A 25009-nucleotide genomic window follows, 5' to 3' on the forward strand; every position below is an offset into this window, starting at 1 on the left:
AGATAAGAAAAAGCTAGTGACTGAACAAGATTAAGGGGACATTTTCGCATTATCTGGCCCATTCATGTTCCATTTCTAAGTCTAGTGGGAGTTTCAAATTTTGTTCAAGGCTAAGTAGGGGGGAAAAAAAGAAGAAGAAGGGAACAATTGAAGGTTACTCTTAATAAAAAGATAAACAATCGAGAGCCCCACCACTTAGTTTCTTCTTTCCACCCAAAAAGGAAAACTGAGGAGGAGGCTAGGTCCCAGAATCATGCCCAACATTCAAGTCTGTCTAGGAGGTACATTGAATGATCTTTAGCTTTATTGACACTTCACTTTTAGGCCTATAACCTACTACGGATCCTGGATTGGATGCAATCTCTTCTTTCATCTTTTGGGGTACAACTTTACAGGATTAATGAAATTCCAAATGGAAACAATATGATAGCAGTACTAGTAGTATTAGTTTACCACCGAACTTTTTGTTGCTCGCATTGCTCAAAGTTGGTGGAAGTGAAATTATTATTATTATTATTATTCTACCAAATTAACTTCTTCTACTAGCTAGTATAGCTTAATTAGGTACAGGAGGGTCAAAACCAAAATGGAAGTGAAGTCATACGAATGTACGGTGCCGGCCGTCGTTGTTCTTGTCATCAACATCGTCCCGTCTCTGATTCTCCTGCAGTTGGGGGTAAAGATGGACTATATGAAAACCAATTTGACCAGAAAAGATAGTTGAAGAAGTTGACGAGGCTAAGAGCAGCTAGGAGCCAATAAAACAGGTCTAGTCTATCTTTGTTGAGGTCATTATCACTGAGCCAGCCCCCTCCTGAAGGACCAGACGAGGTAATTTTGTTTACTGACGAAACTAGGAGGGAACTCAAATAGAACCCAAATGAATATGAACAGTAAGTCATTGCGGTAAGAAAGGATTGCATCCCTTCCAAAGACTGTTTGTAGAAGAACTCAACCAGCCCCACAGCAGTGAACATCTCTGACAGCCCAAATATCAGGAACTGCGGGGCTATCCAGAAAATTGAGAGGCTTTTGTTGAATTCTAAGGCAAAGTTTCTTCTTTTGTTCTCAATTATTGCAGCTGAAACCATTGAGAAAGATGCAATAAAGAGGCCGATGCCAACCCTTTGCAGAGGGGATATTCCTGATTCCTTTCCTGTAACTTTTCGGGCTATCGGGACGAATGCAGTCTCATAGAGGGGAACCACAAATATGAGCATGATATAAGGAATAGACTGGAGAGATGCTGGAGGGATCCTGAAATTCTTGGCGATGCGCGTATTCATTGTAGTTCCTTGTTGGACGGAGAATGTTTGGAGCTGAGCTAATATGGTGTTAAAGATGATCGTGCACGCAAATATGGGGACAACAGAGATAAGTATCTTCACTTGCTCCGCTTGTGAAGCACTGCATAATCTCCATCGACTTTCACTCGTCCCAGTTCTATTCTGTATATTCCTGATGCAGCCATTTTCAACAAACAGCCATGCTTATTTAGTCCAAATCACTTCATTTTATGTTAAAAGAAAGCTCCCTCAAGAATCTGTAACTTCGAGTGCACTAACGACTAGAACAATATGTGCGAAGATACCATCATAAAGTCGAATTACACTGGCTAACTCTGTGTTCAACATTTTCAGCAGATTGGTTGCAAATCTATTCATTGTTCAGAATAACCAAGCAGGGAGAGTGACACAATACACTATCTATTCACTTTTTTATTCAGAACTGTACATGGATAATATTATATTAACCACTAAGAGCCCTTAAACCATAAACTAATTCATTAGCACTAATCAGATTGATTTTCCAACTTTGTTTTATCTTTTTTCTTTCGGGCAGAACATTGCATTTGATCAATTAAACATTATATTATACCTGAGCTTTTCTGTATGCCGGAGACCGATGGCGCTTGCTGACGGGCTAGAAAAGCCTTGGGGCCCTGTGTCTTGGCTTCCATGGGACATCTCTAACTGGGAAGGGCAAATTTGTTTTCTCTTTGTGATTGCAGCAACAAGAACCTTAAAGAACATGAGTGAGAGAGGGAGAGAGAGAGAGAGAGAGCACCATGAGTACAGATCCATCGAAACCGCTGTCGGAAGTGACCATTATATAAGTTGTAATTCTTTCCTTGTATAAATTTCCGGCCCTAACTAGTCATAACCATCTTGTCACAAGATTGACTACAATCTAGAGACAAGCCTGAGAATCTATCCATTCATGAAACACCAGCACCAGAAATCAAGGCGTGGTGACGTAAGAAGATTTTATAGGTCATATGAGGTATGCTGATGAAAAACTGAAAAACCAACGGTACCCCGTACTTTCGTGTTGGATCAATGTTAAACTGCATCAAAAAAAAAAAATGATCTCGAAAATACAAATCTAATGTGCTCAACGAAACTGATAAGTAACAGGCCAGAAACATGGAAGCTGCCAAAGAAACTACTCCTGCATTAAATAGAACCAAGGACATAATTACTAGACGAGGATCAATTAAATTACCTGGGCAATAGAAGTGAAAATGCTTCCACGGGGTGGCTTGTTCACGTAAAAAGCAGACCCAGAAATCAAGCAAAGCAATCCCACGGCCATAACAGCTGCAGAAACTCCAAAGCCTACATCCATCCCTGAATGCGTCTGAACCCAAACTAGAACTGTCAGGGCAACAAGCTCCCCGGAGCAAAAGGCGAAATATGCACAGTTGAAATAAGTCGACAGCCTCCTGAATTGCTTGGAATCGTTCTTGCTGAACTGGTCAGCTCCATGGGATATGATGTTTGGCTTTAGACAACCGCTTCCTAAGGCTACCAGGTGGAGAGCCAAGAAGAATATCCAGGCCTCGAAGCCTTTTGCTCCCAAACAGTGATGGCCTCCAGCAGTGGATGCCATCATGTCACATTTGGGTGGACGCAGTTGCGGTAGATGGGCTTGGACGGCTAATAAGATGAACCCCTGCACCAAAACAAATCAAAATCAAAACCAGCACATAATACAAGTAGCAACAGAAAATCATGCATGCCCTTATCAGGCCCCCACGAAATGCATATGTGTGTACGATATATAATTTTTTTTGGATACGTTGATATTGGCCGGGGAACTTACAGAAAGCTCTACGACGCCGAAAATTAACATGGTCCTAAAACTGCCAAGATAAGAATCAGACAGGTATCCTCCGAAAAGGGACAACAGGAAAACAGTTCCTACGAAGTTTGTTACGATGTTAGCCGACTTGGACAGAGGGAAGTGCATCTCGTTGAATACATAGGTAATCAGATTGTTCCCAACAGCAGCAATTGCCATCATTTCGAAAGCTTGAAGGCCTGCAGAATGATTCGACGACAAAAAATGTGAAAGGAAACGTGTCAAGAGCTGCAGAATGATAAAGGTTGGGGACAGGTGCAAAATGGGAAAGCACTATTGATTAGAAAAGGCATCGTTGCTAATGCTTCACATAGATACATGTACGTAGTACTAGCTTCCATCCTAGCAACCGGTCCAACCAGCATACGATGACGATGATATGCTGGAGTATGTATAAATTAGCAAGCAGGTGAAGATTACGGTCGAAAAAAGACCGGAAGATTAGTAACCGGCGGGAAGAAGCGTTTAACATAAGTTATGCATGGATGGTGATGATGATGCTTGAACATACTAAGATGATAGGGTGGGGAGAAGATGTTGCAAGTAAAAGTGATGAGTTGAGATGATGAGTGAGAAGAGTGGAGGAGTAGAAAGACCTAGTACAAAAGCAGCAGCAGTCATTCCGCCATGCTGGTTAGGTTGGCAAGTAGGTCTGCCTCTCCAATCAACTAAAATCTCCTCAAAACTACATGGCGACTCATGTCGTCGATCATGGGACACACCAGCTTCTTCTTTGAAATTCTCTCCTGCAGCTGTCTCCACCTTGTTACCCGCCATCGACCCTCTTAATTTCCTGCGCGGCCTTATAAGCTAGTAATTTCTTATTAATTCCTTTCCCTGCGTTGAGTGAGTCCAGGTCGTGTATATATATACACATGCATAGTAAAGGGCGAAGAGAAAATTAGCCTCTCATGCTCTGTTTCAATTTCAATCGATGCTGCTAGAAGAATCAAGGATCTTTGACTGCTACCTAAAAAAAAAAAAAAAAAAATTAACATACAAAACTCTAGGCATACACTCCTACGTGAGAAATGAATACTTACTTGTAGTGGAGTATTAATAGAGTGGTGCGTAAAAAGAAGCAAAATTAGCTTTTATTTGTAGTGTTTGATCACTTAATTTGTTTTTTTTTTTTAAAAAAAAAAAAGCATTCTTTTTGTCCTTAAAGTTACTTAGAGACAAATCGCATTTATATATATATTTTTTTGTTTTTTTGCTTCCACAGCAACACTTGGTCATTGCAGTAATGATCGATCCTCAACATTCATCTCATTATTATTATTAGTATTAGTATTATTTTACTTTTCAGGGTTAGTAGCAGTATCATTTTGCTTTTGCAGTGAGTGAGTAACGCACTGCAGTTGACTGTTGTGCAATTGTGGCGTGGCCCCACGAGGCACCAAGTTCTCAATTCAGCGCCATACGATGATACCAAGGATACGAATGGAAGGGGTCAATTCGCCGCGATAAAGTGACTCTCTGTTTAAAAAATTTAAGATAAATATAAAATACATTTATCTAATTCAACAGTGATTCAATTTTTTTTAATTATTTTTAAATTTTTTCAGGCCTTCTCCTCCGTTTAGCACTTTAGCGTATCGTATCGATAAAAAAAAAAAAAAAATTATTATTAAAGGAGGGGAAGGATCCATTCAATCAGGATCGGTCCATCATACGACCCGACCCGACCCGACGCGCATGTGTAATCGAACGGGACTTTGGGATCATATATCATATTCGTGCGGCTAGCAGCCTAGCATTTAAAGTGCTCTACGGTCTACGTACGTGTTGCCCACCACCACAAGAAATGGGTATTCTTTTCTGACAAAAGTAAAATTTCCACCCCAAAATACAACAATAATGTTAGAAGCATGCAGAAGATATATACATTTATCAATAATACCCACCCGGCGGCGCCTCATACTCATACGGGTACGTACTCGGTTGTGGTTTTGGTACGTCCTCTCTCGGCATCGCGGTTGGTGAGGGGCGGGCCGGGAGGCAAAAGCCATTTGTGATGATAATTTGCATTAATGGAGCATGCATGATTAAATGGATGGATGAATCACAAACCAACTTTTAATTTCAACCAACAGTTTCCTCCTAATTAATTACTACTACTACTTTACTCGTGATGATTTGCTACTATTACTACTGCTGCTTCCTAATTAATTACCAATTTGGTTAATGTTTTGTGGTAATTGCGCGTCAAACGACGGGCCGTCACCAACTCCATCCACCATTTTATACGCGCGCGCGCACACATATATATATATATATACACACACCGCACCAAGTCATGGAATATATATAATTAAGTGAATAGCTAGCTAGATGGCATGCATGGCAACAGCAGAACAATGAACCTTGACAATAATTTCTTTCCTTTTAGCCAGCGTCCTTATTATCATTGTATCTATGTAGGAAACCAATAATAATAATAAAGGAGTACATACGATCGCTAGTGATCTTTTCATTGATTAAGTAAACTTTGTGTTGGGGATAATATATAGTTTGTAAGCCCTCTAAGCTAGTCAGAGACTTGCTAACCTGCTATTAATAGTCCCAAGCTATATATCCATGAAGAACATTTTGTTCTCCCTTGTGCCTCCCTCCATCTCTATTATTGTCGTCTTTCTTGATGAAATGGTGAGTTACGTACGACTGCTAGTCAGGTTCTAAATATCACACGGTATCAAGTTTCTAGCAACTTAAGGCTGGCAACTCACTTGGAGGATATAAAAGGTCTTTGCTCAATGTTTAGGAAATGCTCATTTGATAGATTGCCCGTTGATATGGATAGACTCAGTGCTAAACTGAGCAGATTAGCTATGCTTATACTTTGATGATGAACTTTAAGTTCATTAGTGGCCTAGTCCACTTTTGTAAAGTCAAATTTGAGCCCTTGTTCAAAAAATATAGTTTTACTTTTTTATTATGATAAAATTTCTATTGTTTTCGAAAAAAAAAAAAAAAAAGACGTACGCCTGCTGGTATTCCGCCTAGGGTGGAAAGTGAGCGAGCCCTGTGCGTAGCTTCCAATTGCTAGCAAATGAAAGCAACTTTTCTTTTTATTATTAATTAGTATTATTCTTCTACTTCCACACATTGACTGCGCCCAAACAATTTCGTTGAATACTACTAATACACAGTGAGTTATTGATTACTTTTGTCTCCTCACCGCAAACTTAAAACGTTGACCACCCAGACATGCATGTGGTACCCTATGCTCGCTGGTAAGATTTTCCATCATAATTATCAATCCATACCATACAGTTATATATATATATATGAATGCAAATAAATAATGCACAATTTGAGATCTCAGACGTATGATATTGGATTTGTGGCTGCTAATACTTCTGTATGGGTCACTCACTCAGAGGAGAGGAGTACAAGGAGGAGTGGCTCGGTGCCCCATATTCGTTGACCAAAAGGATCAAACCCTATTATATTGCCCGTTCATGATATGATTCATGTGGCATCTAGGATATTTTTGGATTACATAATGGGATTTAGAAGTTTTGAAATTACTTGATTCCCTCACCCAAAGTGGCCAACAAAATCTTCGATCTTCATGATTTTTTTTTCCCTCTCTTGCTCACGGCCATAATGGTAAGTGGTTTAGCTTTTAGCAAAGAGTACACAGTTTTTATTTATTTTCATCCCAAACTTTCGTAATGTACGTGGAGATTGTGCTTGATTGTACGTAGGAGAGTCAAATGCTTTCTTGTTTTCAAGGTACGCAAAACTATTACGAATTAATTTGGTTTCCATGCACTCAGTTTCAATCTATTTAATCGTATATATATCTCTGTTTTTAGGCGTTGGAGTTAGCCTTGGACTGTATATGCAACTTTCGTCCTGATCAACTCTTTCTTGCCACATTCTTCTTCAAGTTTTAAATTTAATAGCTTAGCTTTATGTAGGATAGATTAAAAATAGCGTGGGAAAATATTCAGTGAGTTTCATGATTTTGAAACGTCAATAGTTCAATGATTAATATACGGCTCGTAAATTTCAATAGAAACTTGATTTCTCTTTTTGTTTTTTCAAAGATATGATCCTGCAGTTTAGTTTGTGATGTCTAATCAAAGAGATTAGATGCAGAATATGATGTTACAACTGTCTTAAACACCAATATTTCCCTCATGTGAATCAGTATTAATGGAGAGTAAATTTAATTATTGCATGTAATTCATTGCCTTTGAGTGGTAAGCATTTCAATAAATTGCTGGTTATTATGAGTATATGCATTTGAATCCCTCCTCCTCTCACTTTCTATGTTTATAAAGTTCTAAATTCTTTTCATTTGAATCCACAATATATATATATATATATATATTGGCAAAAAAAAAAAAAAACAAAGCTGATGAAAACCTAGCTATTATATATTCTGCCTTTTTATTGAGCACAAAAGTCTATCAAGGGTCGTATGGAAGGTAATCTCATTCTCACAAGACCAGCTAATGTAATGGTAATTGGGTGAAGAATTCATAATCGATCTTAGGCTGCCTCAAAAATATACTATGCATAATCCCGTCCGACCGCACTTGTGTACTTGAAACCAAGAAAGCAAGAAAAAAGAGACATTAATTATAAGTATCCAACAATTAATGCAGTTACATAAAAAATGAGGAGGCCTGAAATCGCAAATTAAAGGCTTCTTCCCTTCCCACACTTAATTGATACAAATTGAGTATATATATATATATATATATATATTATATATATATATGTGTGTGTGTGTGTGCAGTCAGGCCCGTAAGGATTGATCCGGACACCCCTGTGTCAACAAAAAAAAAAGTGTGTGTGTATATATATATATATATATATATACATACATACCAAATATATATATATATATATGTATGTATAAGTATGTATGTATTGGGCGGGCGGCATGTTAGGTCAAGCAGATATATATAGTGGCGAAAATAGAGGGTGGTGTCCGGTGTGGCTCCGTGAACCTCGCTTTACCAGCCATCAAAAATCGCCAATTTGGAGTGGAGGATCTAGAGAGGCCAACGTCCCTAATTATCCTCCACATGTGAATATACAAGCCCTTGTTTGGTATCCAAGACTTTCTCCGTTCCATTTCATATTTGGTACTTTAGACCTTTTTATGTTTCAAAGCCCTTTCTCCTTATAAAGCTCATTTTTATTTAATTTTTTACTTTTTTGAAAGCCTCATTTGTCATAAAATTCTAAAGAAATCTCTTTACATCTTTATTCTAGTGATTTCATGTCATTTAGTTTTGTTTTATAAACTAGTGATTTTACTACCGATGAGAACAAAAGGTTAAAATAAAGATTCACATTCCAAAATTAATAAAATAGAATAATTGAGTTATTTCAATAAATACATAAGTTGTTGTTGAATTTAAAACAAAGAAAGTCAAAATTTCCTATATAAGTTAAATAACTAACAAAGCACAAATATATAAAACAAAATGTAAAAGATGCAATATCTTAGATATATTTTAGGGTAATTAAGTCAAATTTGTATAGATTTCATTCCATTTTGACATCTAAAAATTAATTACCCTAAACATTAAAAACATAATGAACATTCCATTTGGAGTTACCAGACACTAAGGCTTCCATTAATAATTCAATTTAGCACTTAAACATAGTACGTTCAAACCTTAATACATTCAAACATGTTTGATAACAAAAAAAATAGAATGCCTTAATTAATTAAGTCGCTCTGAATTGTTTAGTCAGAACTTACTCAAAACAATAAGGTCCCATTTGATAAAACTAAACCTAAATTCTGAGTTCTAAATTCTAAACATGGAAACAATTAATTTGCTAAATTTTAAGCGCTAAAAATAAATATATAATGTCTGAACCTTAATACTGAATCTATCTATAGCGTTTGATAAATATCTAAAATTTAATGCTTAATAAGCTAAATTATATAATTTTGCTTTGCTATCTTTTCATTCGAAAAAAGAGCACATGATTTAATTAGCTTGAAATTGTTAGGTATGAAAAATACAATAATTATTTTTAGATTATTTTGAGTGTAAAGGCATCTTGGATGAAAAGATTTTTTCATTTTGGGCATTTTGAGATGTACCAAAAATGAGGTTATATTGACGATAGTATCTATCAAGATTTTTTTTTTTTTTTGAAAGTGTAAGTGAGAGATCTTAAACACTCTCTTCCCGTGCCATCCAATTTATTCCTCCCCTATCTATCAAGACTCACACTTTCTAGCAACATGAATCAAATAATCAAACAATTATATTCATCCAAAAAGCATTGTCCATATTTATTGATACTAAGAATATTTATTTGTGTCTTAACATCGTACCAAATTTCTTGTCTTCGATATTTTTTTATTAACCCTTTTTGGCCTTTCCTGAAACAATATGCAGCGAGGTGCGTCACTCGAAGATAAAAGCAATTCGATAATGCAACGTCCTGTATCTTACACCCGACAAGGCACATGACGCCCATATTCAGCACTTTTATGGCCAACTCAAACTTTAAATCGTTTGTGCGTTTGAAATTAATGGTAACCTCCGCCGATTAGGATTAAGAAATACTTTTTAAGTGATGAGCACAAGAGCTGATCATTAAATCTGTTTGTTTGGTGTCTGCCTTTAGTGAGACAGCTACTGTGCCCAAAGCCATTGAAGATTTGTTGGCCTTGCTTGAGCCATCGTCGATTCATAGTGGAAAGATAAAATTCATACACAAGATTCGATGCATAATTAATCTACCGGCAAGTCTCGATGTGTAAAACATCCAAAGAAAGGTACCCAAATCTTATACAGTACGATTTCTTGTCACAGGAAGAGGAAGAAAAAAAAAAAAAAAAAGAACTGAACAATACAAATCAGGAAGACATTTCATTCGAATCTGCCAAAGTTTTTCTTCTTGTTCAGAACTTTAAAAGAATAAAAAGTTCTTAATCTGAAGAGGGGATAACAGGTATTAGCTTTTTTGGGGTACAAGAACTACGGCCAAAGTTCCCACGATCAGGTGTAAGCATTCCTGATTTTGTTTACCGACAATATACCCTTCGGAAACACCCCCAAAAAAAAAAAAAAAAAGGACTTTCGGAAACCGATTGTAGTAAATACGCAGGGAATGCATGAATAAATTAGTATGATATTACTTTAGAAAGGTTTGGTTCCAATAGCTAGCTTGGGCAGGTATCGGAGCCCCAATTAAAGCCTAGAATTGAATACACAGGATCACGTAGGTAGTTAAAAAGTGTTACTACTTAAAACAATTGAAACTTGAGCTCTTTCTGCTTTTGGCAATGGTTCTTAGACAGGGAGTGGTACATGCTTATGAAGTTCTCTTTAGAAACAGAAGCTTTGTGGTATGAGTATAACCTTACCTAACCCGGCCGGGCTGTACGTGTACGTACGTATATTCTTCGCCATGATACGGTATGTATATACAGGGTAAGGACTCAAGTGTCTGCGTCAGTCGACCACGACGATAAATATATGCGGACTGCCTTTTTTAACTAGCACCATAATGAAGAAAAGCTAGCATCATAATGAAGACGAGTAAGTGGTAAGGTCAACTCCACCAATGTCCCTCAACTACTGCATTTCGAAATGCTTATAATTTCAGGTTTCAATACACAGACAGGCGACAGCGTCTCGTCTCATATATCTGAAGGAAATTGATAAACAGGTGCGGAGTGCAGGCAAACGGACGCACGAAACTCTTGTTTGTAGCACAACCAAAAAGGCAGCCGAACCTAGGGGTATATTCGAGCCGAGTCGAGTTCGAGTACCGCTATACTCGAGCTCGACTCGACTATAATATAATTATACTCGATCTCGATCGAGTCGGAGAATCACAGTTCGAGTTCGAGCTCGATCGAGTCCTTAAAAAGCTCGAGCTCGACTCGATAAGAGTACTCACCGGTAATTTCTCAGAATTTATTTACCTATATTAGTAATTTTATATATAATTTTTTTTTAATTTTTTATGTGATACTCGATAGAGCTCGTCGAGCTCTGGAGTATCAAATTTCTGAGTTCGAACTAGACTCGATAGCTCTAACGAGCAGCTCGAAATCGAGCTCGAGCTCGATGAAGCGAGTTCGAGCTCAAGTCGAGCAACTTGAATCAGCTCCACCCCTAGCCCAACCCCTCTCCATGTATATATATATATATATATATATGTACACTTCGCACGCAGCCCACCAAGCGATCACCATATCTTTCCAACACTGACTATTGTACGAGTTAATGATGCTCCTTGTTGGATTTTTATATAAGAAAGAAAAGACATCAGCACCTCAGATGAAGCAGCAAAAATTACTACTTGGGTTTATCAATGCATGCGTTACTGTTGATTACACCAACAACTCCCCTTTTCCAATGCTTTTCTCCATTCGTTTTGAGACTTGTGGCCGGGCACAAGCTTAGCACTTTCAAACAAATTAAAGTCGAACACCATTTTTTTTTTTTGTTTCCAAAAGCCATCATATTCATGCCTTTGCGTAGCATATAAAACATGTTGGTTACTCCATGATTAATTGGGAAACTTTAGTGAACCACAACAAAAGAGAGGTCCTCCCTCGTAGTCGTAGGTTGATCTTTCTTTGGGCAAAATGCTTTGATTATATATATATATATATATATATATATATATGGAACCGAACCTTGCCACTGTAACCCAAGTGTCTCTTCCACGTTCCAAGTCCATATAGGGACTTAAAGATCCCCGCTCATCTTTATCCATCGTATCTGTGGACATATGAGTGTGTTACGTGAATGCTATTGTTTCTTAATTTTGGTAGAAATTCTACAAATCTGAGTGGTTTCTTGGTCCTCCGCCGGTACTTGTGGATTCAGAGGGACACCATTTGCTGCTCAAACCGCAGCGGCAAATGCTATTCGTACAATAGTAGGAGTGGGCTGGTCATTCTTAAAAATTTAATTTAAGGTTAACATATTATTGTCTACACTATTTCTTAAAAATTTTGTTTATACAGGTAGATTTAGATTCACCGCAATCTCTATCTATATTTGAAAATTTTTTTTGTACCTACGTACGTGTTATGTATGAATCTAGCTACACCTACTTATGCGAAAGGAGGGGAAAAAAAAAAACATTGTCACGATGTGATTGTAGGGAACATCAACATTAACCGTTTAATTTAACTAGTATTATAATTTTTGTCTTCTCTTAATGCTGCGGGCTTTCGTTATAGTTAATCTTGTCGCCTTGTCTCGAGGCAACCGTTGATCAATGCTCCTTACCAGTGGACGGGTAAAGGCTCACTACATAACATGCATGCAACTGCATGTATGTAAATTTTACAAAGAAATAATGGTTAATTATCATATTAATTACATTTGGCTCTCTTGAGGGTTGACCAAATTTTGGAACGAAGCATGTGATTTGATCGGCTTACATGTATCCCACTTCCCCTCTATGAGTGAGGGTGTTCAAAGCAAATTAATCTGAGTACTGCAATGACAAAAGCGTACTTACTCTGCAAGAAAGTATATATGTTGAGTTTCTCATCTTCTAAATTTTTAACAGTACTGAGGGTGTCCAGAGCACATTCTCGCCCCTATCTTGCATTTTTTCCCCTACCCATTTGTACTCCTCACCATCCCTAGGAAATTATGATGTTAGATGGATAGGATATAGTATGTGAAAGGCTTTTAAAATCTATTAGGATGAACAATACCATGTCTAAAACCTTTGGGTGGAAATAGGCCGCGCCACAAACATGAAACGTCTCAGTCTCAGACAGTGCAATGGCAGTGGGGTTCTAGGAATTTCTTCTTTTGGGTTTTTTTTTTTTGGTGAAAATTAAATTAAATTGGGAAAGCCTCCAAATACAATAGGGGCAGTATATGTGAGGATGTGCATGATGGATGGCAAAGTATGTACTTTTAGCTAGTGCATTTAGAAAAATCCGTCTTAAAGAACTGATGGGATGAGCATGCACTAGCTAATTAAGAGAAAAGAAAAACGAGAAAAATGCATTTGCTTGATCTAAATATAAGGCACTGGTGAAAATATGCGCGGAGCAAATAACTTTGTCAGTGTTCGTGTGGAGAAGTACTATCTCCAAGGAAGACCTGACCAACCTCGTATGGTTCAAGTTCTAATTTTATCGAACAAAAGTTAACTATGACGGAAATCATGAAAGTTTTTGTTTATGATGCAACAGCTTTCACATGATTGCTTCTTCTACGATCCAAACAAACGACAAGAGGGAGGCAATTAAAAAGCAAAACAAACTGGCCGTTGCAAAGGGCATACTAAAACTAGGAAAAAGCCACCTGCAGAAGCCACAATTCATGAGTTTGCTTACATAATACTACATGGGAAGCCGTTCCAGGGGATAAACTTCGAATCGCCAACCTTTTCTTTATATGCATGTTTCCTGATCTAGCAAGAGACTGACTAGCATTAGTGGCACACGACAAAGAAACAAGTGAGCAGGAAGAAATGGTTAACGTAGAGGTACTTGATAGGGGAATGCTGTTGTTGTCTGTCGTGATCAAACTAACGTGTTTGGTGTTGTTAATTGCTGAATATCCAAATGGTGTCAAAGCTGCTTCGCCGCCGCAGGTTTCGGCCATGTTTGTGTTTGGAGATTCATTGGTTGACAATGGCAACAACAATTTCATCAACTCCCTAGCAAAATCCAACTATTACCCTTATGGCTGCGATTACGACAAAGGCCCCAACGGAAGATTTTCTAATGGCAAAAATTTTGCTGATGTTCTAGGTAATTAACCTCCTCTGCCGGCCGATAAATTAAGCTTCAGATAATCTGAGTAACTTGCATATATATATGTGTGTGTGTCATTTAAGACTGATTTGTGAGAATTAATTGAATAAGGGTGATGAATTCCTGATGCGGTCTCATCGTATATTTTGTATTGCTAGGCGCTACCCTGATATAGCTAATAAAATTTTGAAGTTGATGATGATCAGGAGAACTATTGGGTGTGGCAGTAGCTCCACCGCCATTCGCAGACCCAGGCACGTCAGGGGCAAGACTTGTTGGGGGAGTTAACTATGCTTCCGCGGCTGCCGGTATCCTGGATGAATCCGGCCGCCACTACGTACCTTAATTACCACTCTATCATGTCATAACATATATATATATATATAGTAGTAAGTTACTGCTTATAATATAATGTTGTAATAATTTTAATTGCAGGGAGATCGGTATCCCCTGAGCCAACAGGTGATCAATTTCGAGAGCAACTTGAGTCAGTTGCGAAACATGATGTCCGGTCCAGACCTCACCCGATACCTGTCCAGAGCCTTAGCAGTAATGGTGCTTGGGAGCAATGACTACATCAACAACTATCTGATGCCATCCCTTTACACTTCCAGCTACAACTACACCCCTTCCCAGTTCGCCAACCTTCTCCTCAATCACTACGCCCGCCAGCTGGTGGCCCTCTACAGCGCCGGGCTCAGAAAGTTTTTTCTGGCTGGCATTGGCCCCCTGGGATGCATCCCCAATCAGCTGGCGACCGGTCGAGCAGCTCCCGGCAGGTGCGTCGACTACGTCAACCAAATCCTTGGTTCTTTCAACGAAGGACTCCGAAGGCTTGTTGACATTATGAACAACGGCACCCACCCCGGTGCAATGTTTGTCTACGGAAATTCCTACGCCGCCATTGGCGACATTATTAACAATCCTCCCAGATACGGTAAATTTAAAATATATACTTACAATCATCAAACTATATATATATAATATTTTGTTTCATAAACATATGAAATAAGATTTGATGATATGGAATATATATGCACGCACGCATGCAGGTTTTAGCGTTTGGGATAGAGGTTGCTGTGGGATAGGCAGGAATCAGGGGCTGATAACTTGTCTGCCATTTGTGACTCCATGCTCAGATCGAAAGCAATACGTGTTTTGGGATGCATTCCATCCAACTCAAGACGTTGATGCCATCCTCGCACGGAGGGCCTATTCCGGTCCACCTTCCGATTGTCACCCCATCAGCGTCCAACAACTGGCTCTCATTAACTTCTGAAGCACACGCTACTTTATACTGAATGTTATTTCGGATTTTGTCTATCGCACTGCTGATCTATGTTAATTAACCAGCTAGAGGCGCAGGCGTGTGGCAAACAATCATATATGGAATTGTTTTTCTCTCTTCTCTCATCTCATTGCATGTCTGAAGTGATTACTTTGTGGCTAGCTAGTTATGAACCTATCGTGCAACATGGCATTGATGGAGCAATCAAAGGTTTATTCCAGTGATTTCTTGAAAGAAAAATTTCTACCCATAGCCAAAAAAATGTACCAAAACCCACAGCAGCTGAATTTTTGCTGCAACGAATGCTCTTCATTATCAATAGACTTGGCCTGAGCATAGGCCAGCAAAAGAGGATCAGAACGATCCTGAATTACATCAGGACGGATAGTAGTAGATCCAACTATAAAAGAATCAAACACGAAACTAGAATCAGCCAAATTTGGATCAAAAGTAGCACTCTCATCATGCTGTTGCTGCAACAATGCAGAATTAGGAGAAGTCAACTGAATCAAACAATTCGAACAATCACCTTAACCCAAATTCTAATTGACAATAGGCGGGCGACAGCTGCAAGACCGGTTTCCCTATAGGATCAGGCGAAGAATCCATATCATTTTTCACCTGCTTCAGTTTATGATTTATCAATGAATCTTTTTAACAAAACCAAACAAAGCAATGAAACCTTCAAGCATCCAAACTTCCACAAATATTACTGAAATTCGAGGTCGTGCCGTAATACTTTTAAGGGATAATTTCAGAAACCTCCCTTGAGGTTTCTGACAATTTCACATGGCTCCCCTCAGGTTTAAAAAATTACACTTACCTCCCTTAACATAGTAAAATACCTAAAATGCCCTCCACTTGGTAGAAAATTTTAAATTTAAGGCAACAAATTTTCAAAACCTAAAAAAATTTTATTTTTCTGTCCCTTGTCTATTTTTGCTTCTCTCTTTTATAAATTAAACTTCCTCCATTCCATTGAAGTTGTTATACTTTTCTTTTTTATCTGTCCCAAAATAATTGTCACATATTCAAAATAAAAGACTTGTTTACATCCAATTTCAACATTTACCCTCTTAAAATATGGGTCCTACAACTTTAACTCAAAAGTCAAAATAAAACGGAAGCACCACAATTTGGTGTTTGAAAGACACCCCCCAAATATGTGTCATGCGTTATTGATACGTGATCTTTGGTCATGCATTTTTGAGCTAACTAAAATAGATAGGTCTTACAACAACAGATTCCCGACATAACTTTCTTTGTTAGCATTACACGTCAGAGGGCAAAGGTGGAAAGTGAAACAAAATTTGCAAGATTCAGTGCACTGTTGATAAAAATCACAACTTCCCAAGTGTGACAAATTTATCGGGACAGAGGGAGTATAACCTATTTTTTATTTTTTTAGTTTTGTTGATATTAGCAAATTGAAATTACAAAATCAACAGATGGAGTAGATTATGTGTCAAAGTAAAAGCAAATGAAGAGACTCACAGTGGTAAAGAAATAAATAATGAAATTGATAGTTAAAATAGGAAGAAGAACTAAAGATGTGAAATTTGTCATATTTTATTTGTCATAAAAAAAACTTTTAAAAAATGTCAATAATTACATAAGAATTTCTTTTATTGGATTAGGAATTTTTTTATTATGATTTTATTGTGGAGGCAGAATTTATTCTCTAATTTTAAGATATTAATATTTTTAAAACCATAGGAGTGTTGTAATGGTGGTTTTAGGTCAGATTAACTGTATTGAAAAAGTATTTGAGCACTAATATTTAATTTGAGGTATAAAATTGGTTGTCAATGGGGTTTGTGTGTGTTTTTTATTTTTTATTTTTTGCATGACAAGTATTGATATTATATATGCAATTTGGAATCTTTTGGACAATTATTTGATTTTAAAACTTATGTTTGGATGGTTGTTAGTAATTAGACTTGTTGATTTGTGTAAAGTGTAGAAGAAAATGGTTCTTGGTTTTGTATAAAAGGGCAATTTAGGATTTTTGAGAGAAAATTTAGGTTGTTGGACCTATATTGTTACTAAAAAGTAAAAATAGGGAGGTATATATAATTTTTAAAACCTAAGGGAAGCTATCTATAATTGTTAAAAACCTCAGGGGAGGTTTGTGAAATTATCCCTACTTTTGACTATTTTTTTGTAATTAGGCTATACCATCCCCCAAAATCACATAGAATTTAGATAGTTAGCACTAAACTTTTAATGAATACTTTCTGTTCCTCTCTATCTCTCTCTACTCCAACTTCTCTCTCTCTCTCTCTCTATACACACACGCACACATATATATATTCACTTCTCAAAGACCTCCCTCCTAGGGTGGAAGCCATTTTCTCCTAAAGTTTCTTAGATTTTTATGTTTCTTCTAAGAATTTCTAGTCACTTTCGCCTAGGGAATTCCCATGAAAATTTTGTATTTTTTTAATTTTGTTAGATTTGAAATTTTGTTGGATCGTGTATCTATTTCAACACATCTAATCATCATTATTGAAGTTTAAAACTGTTTATTAATAGATCTAGCGCTTCCAACATCCGTTGGAGGAAGTTGCAGTGATTTATCTTATTAGAAGGCAATTTTGAAATTTTTTACACTTTTCAAATTAGTTCATAACTTTCATAATGTTTTATAGGTATTGTAGTTATTGAATTACATATCTAAAATTTCTAGTGCATCTTTAATTTTTCATTATGACAATATTGTCTAATGCATCTTTAATCTGCCATAGAGTAGTATTGTAAATCAAATTATGTTGAATGATTTTTACCAATTCGTAAGTGAAACTTGCTTTTATATATATAAAAAAAGACTATACTCTCACCCTCCCAACCCCCTTCCCCCCCCCCCCGGGTTTCCCATCAATTGCAAAATCAATTGAGAATCGATGCATCTTTTAAAGTAGGCATATCTGTCATGGACCTTAAAAGATTGTCATTTTTCTCCCAAATGACCTTCACCACTATAGGATTTGATAAGGATACAGAAAGAAGAAAGTTCATAAAATTAGGCTTTTACTTGGTAATGAAAATCAGGTGCCGTTCGTGACGAATTAGAGAAAGTTTTACCTATATTAGAATAGGGATGGCAACGGGGCGGGGGACCCCTCCCCCGTCCCCCGCCCCGTTGCCTATTAGTTCCCCCCGTCCCCCGCCCTGTCCCCCGCCTCCCGCTCCCCCCGCCCCGCCCCGCCCCAGCCCCGCTTCCCCCGCGGGGGCACCCGCGGGGTTAATAAAATTTTATTATAATTAAATTTTAATAAATAATCAAGTACTAAAATATCAACACATCACCAAATTATTATTCATTGTAATTTTACAATTGAAACTCATAAAAACAATCAAACAGAAGTTATTTGAATACAATTCAATATGATGAAATAAATATAACTAAAATAGTCAAATTTTCACTTTTAGTACAAATGCAATCACTAATTCATCATTGTGTTTGTGCTTTTTTTTGAGAAAAAAATGTTATTCTATTAAGTGTAATTAGAAATTTAGTATAAATGTATTAGTAAATTTAGTATAACTAATTAATAAATTCTATTAGTAGACATGTATAATTATTCATATAATTGACAATATCAATTATATTACAAAAACTAATATACATTATATAATACATCTAACTAATAATATTATTATCATAAGTTTATAACTAATTAACTTACATATAATATATAGTCATTTATATATATATATATATTTTTTACGGGTGGCGGGGCGGGGGATGGGGCGGGGGAGTATACCCCCGCTCCCCGCCCCGTTTCTAAGAGGGGGAAAAAAATTCCCCCCCGTCCCCGCCCCACCCCCCGCCCCGTGAGCCCCCCGCAGGGCGGGCACCCGCGGGCATCCGCCCCCATTGTCATCCCTATATTAGAACCTAAAATCCAGGTTTACGGTGCCGCACTAGAGTGAAACCATCAAAATGTGTGAGGGAGGCTGACTTGGGCGAATTGTAAGTGAGCCATAAATATGGATACAAATTTCAACAATTGATGCGTCTAATTTAGAAATACTAGTAATTTTCTTAACCTTCTTTCCTCCACAAGAGAGAGATCTTAGCTTCAAGTGTAGATATCTCTTCCTCATCCTTTGTTTTTATTTTATATTTAATAATAAAATCTCTTTTAGGATATTGTAGTGAAAGTTTTCTCTCTCTTTGTATTTATTAGTGAAGGTTATTTTATTGAGAGTTTTGTTTAGTTTTTTTTTTATTTTTTCATATCTAAGAGTTTTTTTTTGGATTTACATGTTAAATTTGGGATTTCTTAGATTTTCTTATCAAATTTAACGTCAATTTTGAACTTAAATCAGTTAGATAATAAATCTAAGGCAATAGGCATATGTACAGATATTTATGATGCACAAGTTATGAAACAACTCGTGTAATTGATCAAATATAATAGTTTGTGATTCACAATTAATATTGGCTTCTGTTTTATAAAAATATTCAACAATTGAAAATTTTATTATGTCTTTTGTTTGTAACTGTATCAACATCTACATTTGCTAGGTTAAATTATTACTCCCTCCGTCCCACTTTGATAGTCCTGATTTTTTTTTCACACAGTTTAATAAAAAGTAGTTAACTTTGTTGGAAGAATCAATTTAGGTAGCTATTTTCCTAAAATACCCTCACATTAATTAGAGTACAACTTTATGGGAACTTGAATTGATGGTAAAAAAAGAATCAACTCTCGTTAAATGGGGTAGGTTTATAGTAACAATAACTTATATTGAATAAGAGTATTTTAGAAAAATTAAAAGAAAAACAGGACTATCAAAGTGAAACGGAGGGAGTGTTATTGTTATTATTATTATTATTTGGCTAGTGGATACACTAAAGGTTATTACTAATTGTGAAGGTGCTTGATCCGATACAAGTGCATTGACCGTCAACCTCATTTACAGCTGATGGGTCGACTGTAATTTCACCTGATAACCTAATAGGACCCAAAACAGAACAGCGACAGCGGTATCGGCGGTGTCCCCATTATTCAGAAATTAAATAGCAGTAGTATTACAGAGAAAACAGAGAGACGAACTAAGCCCACCAGGGAAAGTAGAAGCAGTAGGGAGGAAGGAAGGGAGATGGCGGGGGGGCGTTTGCAAACAACTGCAATAAATTCTCTACTTAAAGGAGGCAGAGGCAGCGACTGCTTCAGTAAACTGCTTGGCAGTGGGCAGCAGCAGCGCTCCATCGCTGCCAAACCTAAAACTTTTGACACTGCTGCTGTTGCTCATACTGATTCATCACCATCAGCTGATGCTGATGCTGCTTATCCAAAGCAATCTGATTTCCCCCACCACCACCACCACCACCACGACGCCGTCGATTCCGGTGGGGTGCCCACTTCAGGAATAAGCAGACCCCTTTCGGAAATCTTGAAAGAGCTCAACAAGAAAGTACCAGATTCTCTCATCAGTGCCCGCACCGAACCCAATGGCTTCTCCGTCAAATACATCCCCTGGTTTTCCTACTCCCACCACTTCGATATATATATATATATATATGGTTTTTTTTTCCTCTCCCACTTTTATGCTTAATGGTTTGTGTCTACTGGAATTAAACTTACTAGTAGTAAGTGTACTACTTTGCACCATTGTTTTCTGTAAAAACTGCAAACTATTGCTTCCCACGTCTCTCACAATGTTTTAGTGTTCCATTATGGTGGCAGAGTTGGATTAGACTATGAATGCAGCTACAATGACTACATAACCCCCCCCCCCCCCCCCCGGGCCACCCCGGGGCCCTAAAACCCCTTTAACCAGAGGAGCATTGGAATGCTTTGATAGCTATTCACCCCAACTTAGTCTCACTATCAAGCACTCACTTCCCACTCATCTCAAGTCTGCCTTGCAAGCACAGTCTTTTATTTAAAATGGAACCTTTTTAGTGTTCATGCCATCTTCAGTTTTAATTTCAAACGACTACCTAGATGCAGTTGAATGGGTCACTTTTTGCCAACAAAGCAATATCTTTTTGTCACGCAGCCCCTGCTTGATGGACTCTCTCAGTGACTCCCCAAAAATTTGAGCTTTCTACCACCAATTGATCAGTGTCTTTTATTTGTAACACCAAGATTGGTATTTTTCCAAGCCACTGCCTGTAATCAATCTTCGAGTATATATTGCTATTATCCAGCTTCCTTAAAAAAAAAAAAAGAAAACAAAAGAAAAAAGACTTGCTATGCATTCCTATGGTAGTTTCCACTTTCATGGCCTGTTTAATGCTTGGTCAAGTTTAAAGTTAACAATACCTTCTTATTCCGGCTTGCAAAGTTGCTACGGTGCTTTAGCAATTACATGGTATGTTCAATGGAGATTGTCTGTCGATGTCTCAGTATACGAGGCACATTGTGCGTTGTAGTTAAGTTTATAGTCTTATTGTTCCCTTAATATTGTGATTTGTGACTTATTAACTTTTATCTCCTTTTTCCCCCCTCCTTCTACAAGGCACATAGTCAATCGGATTTTGAACTTGCATGCTCCAGGTATTGGACATTTTATGTACATCTCTTGTTTCTGAAGTGATCAATTTTCCTTTTAAGCTTCATTCAGAAAGCATCCTAATTCTTTACCTGTTCTAGAGTGGTCTGGTGAAGTTCGGAGCATCACTTATTCAGCTGATGGGAAGTCAGTTTCTGTCATTTATCGTGTAACATTGTATGGAACTGATGCAGAGGTACTACTTTTGCTTTCCATTTTTGAGCATGCTTGTCTAGGTCCTAAAAATTTCAGTCTGCTCAGGGGACTTTGATGGTTCATCTGCTCTCAAAACTTGTTATTTTCATTCTGATAAAATGAGACAAGTGCTAGAAAGTGGATATATGTAAATAGCTGTAACTTTTAAGTGTCTGATACATGCCTGGTAAGTGTAAGATACTGGTCAGTTTTGGAGCATCACTTATTTAGAAAAAACAATTAGTCCTTCCATCCATGTGGATCCAAATTCCTCTCTTGTCTTGGTCTCAAAGAACCACATATCTGTTCTCTGGTGGCGTAACATGCGTTGGGACTGGTAGTTGTTATGGGGATCTTTAAAAGTGTCAATTGCTGCATACCATTACTCTTGAAGGGAAGAGGCCAAAACAACCTGTCAGTGTAGGTAATGAATTTGACTTCTTGTTAATTTTATTCACCTTTCTTTTTATTCTTTCTTTGAGGGGTTGGGGAGAGGGAGAGAGAAAGGGTGGAGGTAATGATGGAAAGTAAGATATAGCGAGCAAAATTTGCTGGTTTGTCAATGTGGCATTTTCATACAGTATAGCCTGATTTGACCTTAAAGGGAAATTGGAGAAGGAAGTGGTTAATCCTTGGATACTTTTTGAATTTTGTGGATTCTGAAATGGAGAAAGCTGCCAAGAAGAGTAATCAATTTGATGTGAGGATTTTGAGTGAACGAAGATGCAAATAAGGGAATAAGGAAGGGATTTGATGTAATCATCTTAATTTTAACTCACAGAACCCAAAAGCAGAGAAACTATCATTGACAATCTTCTCCCCCTTTTGCTTTTGGGCTTACAAAGTTGTATGCCAGACCAGTATCGTGTTTTAACCTTTTACTTCAAACAGCCGAAATCAAACTTCCATTCTTACTAAAGTTTACTCCTGAAAAGTCCAAGATGTTACCCTGTAGGCAGTAGCTGAGTTGTTAACGGCGACTAATCCTTGGAAGAGCTAGGGTCCTTGAGACAGGAAGAATTCAAGTTGTTTGATGACCAGTCTTCTCAAAATAGCGGTGCTGCACTGATATTAAATCTCTTTGGATGCATTTGACGCAGGGTGTTATTTAATGCGCGTTGTAATTTGGCGACCTTCATGATATTTGTCCAGTTCATATGATTCTGCGAGTAACATATGTGTTGAGTACATCTTGTTGCCCTCTTGGTGGGTGGTATTGGTTGAATTTTAGTTTGGGATAAGGGGTTTTAGGTGACTATCCCATAGTTGCCTACTGGGGGATAGTCATATTTAGCTGAATTCAGCACGAGAATGATCATGTTAATTGTTTCCATTGAATCTGTCACATGCAACATGCTGAATGAGTTGATGAGAATTCATTGACCAGACAACTCAAAAAAAAAATCTGAATCAGATGGTGTTCATTATATTTTATAGTAGAAATTGCTCTCCCTTTCCCGGGTTCCTGGCTTCACAAAAGGTGCAGAAAATTGAAACTTGTTGTGATTCTTTGGTAGCTAGCTAGCAGCAGAGTACTAATATTTCTGCTGAGTTGACCGAAAAGTAAAAAAGCAGTATTGTATTGTTGTGTTGCTCTTCCACTTGGGGACTTTTTCCAAAATTAATCCTCCATTGACACAGTAGTGTATGAAAAGGTGTGCAAACCTTTTTTTTTTGTTTTTTCCCGTCTGTCTGTCTAATGGTTTGTCAAACTTGTAATGTTGGTTAGATATATCGGGAGTCAACAGGAACTGCGTCTGTAGGCGAACCGGGTTATGGGGATGCAGTGCAGAAGGCAGAAGCAATGGCATTTCGTCGAGCATGTGCTCGCTTTGGGCTGGGGCTTCATCTTTATCACGAGGACACGCTGTGAGCGGCCATCTTGAATGCGGTTGATCTCTGCCTATTCTTTTCTTGTGTATAGAGCTGGCCTCTTTGCAATGAAATCCTCCCTGAGATGACATAATTGACATAGCGTGCGTGGGATGGGATGATAAACTTGTTTAGAATGTTGCCTGCCCCACCACCGCTCTTGCTATTCTAAGATTTTTTGTCTTTCGCAACAAAAAAAAAAAAAGAAAGAACTGTGACATGATCACCTGCAACTTTCTCAAGTAGTAGTATAACAACAAATAGTGGTTGAATTCAATTTTCCCAAACCTAAACCTGCTACTATTATTTATTTACTGCTATATGGGTACCCGGGGTGGTGGTTATGTGAGGAAAAGGCCAGTCATCTCACCTGGGCTCCGGCCATATGGAGCTTGGAGGTCCAGAAGAATATGCAGTGCCCACTTGCATCCCAAAAAGCTTATTGCAAATGATATTAAAAGTCTCTCTTTTTTTTTTTCTCTTTTGAAAGCCAGTGCTTATATATATATATATATATTTTTTTTTTTTAAAAACTAGTTTCTTGATAATTCAGCAATTAGAAGAATTTTTGCAACGACATATCAGCTCAACCAAATTTGGTTTGGACCACAAATTAGGTGAAATAGAATAGAAATGGATCGAGGGGATTTCGGTTCCTTAGGAGCGCAAAAATTGAGTTCCCATCTACTTATATTTCTTTCAAACATTGTCGAATATCGGCGGGTACCTTCTTTGATACCATATATTATTGGTTTGTTTTGGTTTTTTTTGGGGAGGGGGGTGGTGGTGGTGGGGGTATGCGTATTGTTTATATATGTCTCCTATGTGCTAATTAAAGCTGAGTTAGAAGAAGAACAGTTGGAAGCTGCACGATGATTGAGAAGTCAAAGGGGGGAGTCACAATCAAATTAGGTTGGGTTAAGTCTTGATGTTGAGGGCAGCCCACATGCAAAGAAAAATATGTGGATTTGCAGCAGATGCGATGGAGATGGAATTGATGGACGAAATGAGTTTTGGGATGCTGTAAAAAGCAAATGTTGGATATTAGTACATTTATTATTTTTTTTTATTAGAGAAAGTAGAAAGAATTGGAAAGTGGAGTAGAGGAGGGACGGAATGACATATAATCGACTAGAGTACTCCCCTCCCTCCAATATATATATATATATATGTATATATACATAGAGAGAGAGAGAGAGACACGCAACATCAGGCTCGGCCACCCTTCGAACACTCCTCAGCGCGCACGTGTGTGTGCGCTT

General features: G+C 37.7%; 3 protein-coding genes and 1 long non-coding RNA gene across 4 annotated transcripts; 3 read left to right on the top strand and 1 right to left on the bottom strand.

Annotated features, from left to right (window-relative positions):
• Window positions 1-133: 133 nt before the first annotated feature.
• On the bottom strand, window positions 134-4160 carry LOC113713826 (protein NRT1/ PTR FAMILY 4.4-like). Its single transcript, XM_027237615.2, has 5 exons — window positions 3741-4160; window positions 3106-3323; window positions 2506-2955; window positions 1879-2021; window positions 134-1458 (listed from the first exon to the last, which is right to left on the bottom strand). Exons 1-5 carry the CDS (start codon window positions 3919-3921, stop codon window positions 639-641), a joined length of 1812 nt encoding a protein of 603 aa, XP_027093416.1. The 5' UTR covers window positions 3922-4160; the 3' UTR covers window positions 134-638.
• Window positions 4161-13476: 9316 nt separating this feature from the next.
• Window positions 13477-15295, top strand: LOC113713201 (GDSL esterase/lipase At1g71250). The gene is made up of 4 exons (XM_027236861.2): window positions 13477-13879; window positions 14089-14219; window positions 14318-14819; window positions 14935-15295. Exons 1-4 carry the CDS (start codon window positions 13597-13599, stop codon window positions 15159-15161), a joined length of 1143 nt encoding a protein of 380 aa, XP_027092662.1. The 5' UTR covers window positions 13477-13596; the 3' UTR covers window positions 15162-15295.
• Window positions 15296-20151: 4856 nt separating this feature from the next.
• Window positions 20152-24024, top strand: LOC113714907 (DNA repair RAD52-like protein 1, mitochondrial). Its single transcript, XM_027239044.2, has 4 exons — window positions 20152-20662; window positions 21648-21685; window positions 21782-21876; window positions 23605-24024. The coding sequence occupies exons 1-4, from the start codon at window positions 20283-20285 to the stop codon at window positions 23746-23748; spliced, it is 657 nt and encodes a 218-aa protein (XP_027094845.2). The 5' UTR covers window positions 20152-20282; the 3' UTR covers window positions 23749-24024.
• On the top strand, window positions 22161-22927 carry LOC140016102 (uncharacterized). The gene is made up of 2 exons (XR_011822444.1): window positions 22161-22299; window positions 22831-22927. It is a non-coding gene; the product is annotated as an uncharacterized lncRNA (long non-coding RNA).
• Window positions 24025-25009: the final 985 nt, after the last annotated feature.

The sequence above is a fragment of the Coffea arabica genome, chromosome 10c (genome assembly GCF_036785885.1).
Source record: "Coffea arabica cultivar ET-39 chromosome 10c, Coffea Arabica ET-39 HiFi, whole genome shotgun sequence".
Taxonomy (NCBI): domain Eukaryota; kingdom Viridiplantae; phylum Streptophyta; class Magnoliopsida; order Gentianales; family Rubiaceae; genus Coffea; species Coffea arabica.

What these genes read in the sequence shown, in the direction of transcription:
- LOC113713826 (XM_027237615.2), bottom strand. Translation starts at nt 3,921, where the DNA reads ATGGCGGGTAACAAGGTGGAGACAGCTGCAGGAGAGAATTTCAAAGAA. An exon ending in TCGGCGTCGTAGAGCTTTCT is followed by an intron (nt 2,956 to 3,105) that starts GTAAGTTCCCCG and finishes GTTTTGGTGCAG; the next exon opens with GGGTTCATCTTATTAGCCGT. An exon ending in CGGCATACAGAAAAGCTCAG is followed by an intron (nt 1,459 to 1,878) that starts GTATAATATAAT and finishes TGGCTGCATCAG; the next exon opens with GAATATACAGAATAGAACTG.
- LOC113713201 (XM_027236861.2), top strand. Translation starts at nt 13,597, where the DNA reads ATGGTTAACGTAGAGGTACTTGATAGGGGAATGCTGTTGTTGTCTGTC. An exon ending in ATGAATCCGGCCGCCACTAC is followed by an intron (nt 14,220 to 14,317) that starts GTACCTTAATTA and finishes TTTTAATTGCAG; the next exon opens with GGAGATCGGTATCCCCTGAG. An exon ending in TAACAATCCTCCCAGATACG is followed by an intron (nt 14,820 to 14,934) that starts GTAAATTTAAAA and finishes GCACGCATGCAG; the next exon opens with GTTTTAGCGTTTGGGATAGA.
- LOC113714907 (XM_027239044.2), top strand. Translation starts at nt 20,283, where the DNA reads ATGGCGGGGGGGCGTTTGCAAACAACTGCAATAAATTCTCTACTTAAA. An exon ending in TTTGAACTTGCATGCTCCAG is followed by an intron (nt 21,686 to 21,781) that starts GTATTGGACATT and finishes TACCTGTTCTAG; the next exon opens with AGTGGTCTGGTGAAGTTCGG. An exon ending in TGTATGGAACTGATGCAGAG is followed by an intron (nt 21,877 to 23,604) that starts GTACTACTTTTG and finishes AATGTTGGTTAG; the next exon opens with ATATATCGGGAGTCAACAGG.